General features: G+C 50.4%; 1 protein-coding gene across 1 annotated transcript in view; it reads left to right on the plus strand.

Moving 5' to 3' along the window:
• The window catches only part of RGL3 (ral guanine nucleotide dissociation stimulator like 3), a 12,196-nt gene extending 10,037 nt beyond the window's left edge, over window positions 1-2,159 (plus strand). Inside the window, 6 exon segments of the mRNA XM_069083181.1 lie at window positions 1-71; window positions 197-265; window positions 361-457; window positions 823-990; window positions 1,205-1,319; window positions 1,922-2,159. The exon segment at window positions 1-71 is cut by the window's left edge and continues 25 nt beyond it. Of these exon segments, the coding sequence (XP_068939282.1) occupies window positions 1-71; window positions 197-265; window positions 361-457; window positions 823-990; window positions 1,205-1,319; window positions 1,922-2,025 (624 nt within the window). The 3' untranslated portion in view covers window positions 2,026-2,159.
• The last annotated feature ends 2,212 nt before the right edge of the window (window positions 2,160-4,371 follow it).

Consider the following 4,371-nt stretch of genomic DNA (forward strand, 5'->3'; position numbering starts at 1 on the left):
CCCCCAGCTGCCTCCTGTCCTAGCTCCCCCAGGATCCGGCGACGGATAAGTCTTACTAAGAGACTTAGTGTGTGAGTCAATTTTAATCTTAGGGTGGAAGAATGAGAAAATTATGGGGGGCAGGGTGGGGAGAAGAGACTGGGGGAACCTGGGCTTCCCGTGGAGCTGTAGTTAACACCTCTCTCCCAACTCTTAGGAAGCTGTCTCGGGAAAAGGGCTCCTCTACCATCCACCAACCTGGGGATTCCCCTTCTCCCAGCCCCAGGTAAGACATTTTGGGAGAAGGTAAGGGTTGGAGGACAAAATTAGGGTCTGGAGTTAAGGGAATAATACCATCTCTGGTTTCTGTGTCTCCTGTAGTCTCTCTTCAGGTTCCTACCCACCCAGTCCTGGAGATGGGGACCTTCTGACCCTCAGCCCTCCTCCATCCCCAGGGTCAACTGGCCTGGGCCACAAGGTGCATGACCTCAACTATTTAGGATATGGTGTGTCTGTGTGGAGGCAGCTAGGGTACAGGGGAAGCTGTAGTTGGACTGAGTCAGGAGACCTGGGTTTGAGTGTTGACCCTACCACTGACTGTATGATCTTGAACAAATCATTTCTTCTAGCTCTCAAATTTCTCACATGCAAAATAGGGGAGTATCACACCAGTATGACTGGGAGGTATTAAAGGGCTCAAATGAAAAAATGGGAAAGGACCTCCTCCCCAAGATATGATGAGGGTGGGAGGGAGAGCTGTTGTATGAGTCCATGTGTGATGTGTACGGAATCCAGCAGGTGTGCTGGACGCTGGTGATCACTGTACCTTCTTCCCCTGCCCAGGGCACCCTGGAGCTGCCTCTGGGAACTGAAGCTCCTGAGCTCCAGCAGGCCCCAGCCTCCCCTGGGAGCAGTGCCCGAGCTTTCCACCTAGGGCAGCAGACTCCAGATGCCTGTGTCATCAGAGTCAGCATTGACCATGACCCTGGGAACCTTTATCGGAGCATTTTGGTGAGGAAGAGCAGCACAGTCTGTGTGACAGCAGCCAAGGGAGAATCGGGGTGGGAAGGGAGGTTGTCTCCACACTTAGGACATTCCCACCCCATCTGCAGCCTCCTGTCACTCTCACTGACCTGCAGTCCTGCTCCCTCCCTCCACCTACTGGGTCCCGCCCACCTCCCCCACTTCTCTTTTTCACTAATTCTTTTCCCACTCCCACCCCCAGCTCACTAGCCAGGATAAAGTCCCAGGTGTGGTTCTCCGAGCCCTCCAGAAGCTGCACCTGGAGCAGCCACAGCCCCGTGACTATCAGCTGTTCCAGGTCCTTCCTGGGGACCGGGGTGAGTGGGTATGAGAGCCCCGGGGACTGTGGTGACTCCAAGGCATGGGGTGGTGACTGGAGGCTCCAAGGGGTCAGGGACTCCAGCTCTCCAAGAGGGCTTCTGGCACAACCCCAAATAGCTTTCCCTTTCTCAGTAGCCTTCTGAGGAGGCGATCCCAGTCCTGCCCTTGCCTCCTTCAGAGCCTAGAGATTGAGAAAATCCAAAGGCAAACCATCCTGGCAGAAAGCTGCTTCAGACTGGGTGGGGTTAACAAGGAGAAGGGAGTTAGTTACCAGTCACTAAGGTTTTGGTACAGAGGTGGGCAGGGTGCAACAGACCTGAGACCTACCTGGGTTCAAAGTTTGGTACTGCCACTGTTATGAGCTTATTAGTGTGATTTTGCCCCTCCCCCCACCTCAGTTTCCTCATCTATCAAATCTTCTATCAAATGAAAAGCCAAAGGCTCTAAATCTCTCTGATCCTCTGGCCCCACTACCCTGCTACATAAGAAAAAAAACAAACAAACCAAAACCCAGTAAATACACAGAGGAAGAAAAGACACACAGTGTAAGTACACCAACTTGATGCAATTTGATACCATGTGGGCCTTCCACCCGCAGAGCTCCTGATCCCAGACAACGCCAATGTGTTCTATGCCATGAGCCCAGCTAGTCCCGGGGATTTCGTGCTTCGGAGGAAGGAGGGTGCTCAGTCCCCACCCTGATGACTGACTCTCCTGCTTGGGAGGGCCCCAGGCTTGGACCTGTCTGAGGCCGAGGGAGAGCCTGGGTCATCCCAGAGGGATGTCTGACTGGACCAAGGCACTGATCCCAACATGAATCCCCGGTGGCCCCCCTACCTTTGTCTCTGTGTCCTCTCTGGCAAGCTAGGACAAGCAGAGGGGAAGGGGATGGCATTATGTGCAGATCCTTGGTCCGACCACTAGATGGCAGGCTGTCTAGGGTTGGTCAGCATGGACCCAATGGAAATTGAAACCCAGACCTCACTTCTGGGTGGGAAGGTCAGGGTTATATCTGTAAGCATCCAGGAGCCCCTTTTTTTTCTTCCTTCACCCTCTTTAGGGTTCCACCAGGGCCACAGATACCTTCTAATCCCAGGCCCTTGCAGAAAAAAGACAAGATTGGGTTTGTTTAGAGAATCAGCCAGGGGAGACATGACCAGAAGTCAGAGGCTGCTGCCTTTTCCTTCCCTCCCAGTCAGTCACCCAACCTAACCTAGGATCCAGGCACTAGAGGGCTCTGTTCCCAGAGACAACTGGCTCAAGGGTTACCACTGAAAGGAACTTCAGGGGCTAGCTAGCTCAGTGTGTACCTGAGCAAGAATGGCTTCTAGAGTGTTCCTAAAAAGCAGTCAGTCTTGTCTGGGAGCCCTCTAGTGAGGAGAAACCTTCTACTCCTCCTCCCACCCCCAATTAACTCCCCTCTCAAAGCTAATGCTTTTTTATTCTTGATCTAATTTAGGGGTATTTTTCTTTATGTTAAGCTTAAATCTACCTTTGCTACTGATAGAGCCTGATAGGGCCAAGCAGAACAAGTTTAATCTTTCCTGGTGCTAACCCTTCAGTCAAGACGAGTGTAACCCCTACGTTTTGGCTTCTCTAGGATAAACCCCCCCAGTTCCTTTAAGACAATTGTCACTTGCCTCCTGTCCCCATCCCTTGCCCCATTCCCCCTGTTATCCTCCAGGATGCCCTTGACCTTGTCAATGTCCTTAGAATTGAGAAAGCCAAATGATATAGTAGCAGTGCCCCTGGCTTTCAAATCCTGACTCTTGTATTGGGCAAATTACTTAACCTCCCTGGGCCTCAGTTCTCTCATTTATGAAATGGAGTTGGAATAGATGATTTCTCATGTGTCTTCCAGCTCAAAATCTACAATCCTATGAGATACCCAGAACTGAAAAGCAATATTCTGCATGTGGGCTGCCTAGAGCCTTTGATTAGGGACTTCCCCCAACTTCACACATGTTCTAAGTGTCATACAATAGTACCCATTCCAACTGACCACACCATTTCCCCTCATCCCCTAAACCTGATAGGCTGGAACCAACTTGATCCATCTTTTCCACATTTTTTTGTCTGGAGACTGAATCTCCCTCAGCTTCCATGGCCACATTCCACTGCTGATTGGTAAAGAAGCTTTGACCTACTTTATTTCTGACCTGGGCCAGACCTGGTGCTTGGTGCCACCAATACACCCCACACACTCCCAGAGCTCACCATACTAGTGACAAGGCAGGCACCAGATTGGCTTTAGCCCACTGTAGCTCCTTAGCTCAAGCAATCCACCTGCCTTAGGTTTGTGGCCCACAGGCGTGTGTTACCACGCCTAGGTTTCCTACCTTCTGAAGTCTGAGTGACGTACCCACTATTTCTCCAAGGCCATGCTATGGAGCAGAGTAGGGATGTCAGGCACTAGGAATGTCCAGCCCACTGTGATAATCCAGAACTCTGGATCCATATTCCTCTTGCTCCTGGGACCCTTTTAGATTCAAAGTCAAGCATTAAGGCTCTGTTCAGGAGACTGGGATACAAAGATAGATACAGCATAGACCATATTTTCAAGAAACAATCTAATGGAGGGATGGACAATAATTTACCATAGGAGGGAGGCAAGGTGTCTGAGACTCTCTAGGCCTCAGTTCCCTCACCTGTAAAATATCTACACTGCTAGAACCCATGCGGTTCAGTGGATAGTGATCCAGCCATGAAGCCAGGAAGATCTGGCTTCAAGTCCTACCTCTTGGTCCTTGCAGGCTGTGATCCTGAGCAAATTTCTTAACCTCTTAGTGCCAATGTAGAAAAAAGTATTAGCATACATTGGTAGAGAGATTTTCCATTAGAAGTTCTTCTTGCCAGTAAAACCACTGGGACTAGTTCCGGTCCTGCTTACTTTAAGAGATGGTTGTGAGGACAGTGCTTTGTGCAATACACATTTGTTATGAGACATTTGAGAAGGGAGAGATTATTGGGAAGGGGAAGGGAGAGAACTGTGATCAGGGGGTCATCGAGGATATGGCACAAGTTTGGCTTTGAAGGAAGGAAAGAACA

The sequence above is a fragment of the Petaurus breviceps genome, unplaced genomic scaffold, assembly GCF_028583685.1.
Source record: "Petaurus breviceps papuanus isolate PSGF00001 unplaced genomic scaffold, PetGlider_PUasm1.0 172, whole genome shotgun sequence".
In the NCBI taxonomy this organism is placed as follows: domain Eukaryota; kingdom Metazoa; phylum Chordata; class Mammalia; order Diprotodontia; family Petauridae; genus Petaurus; species Petaurus breviceps.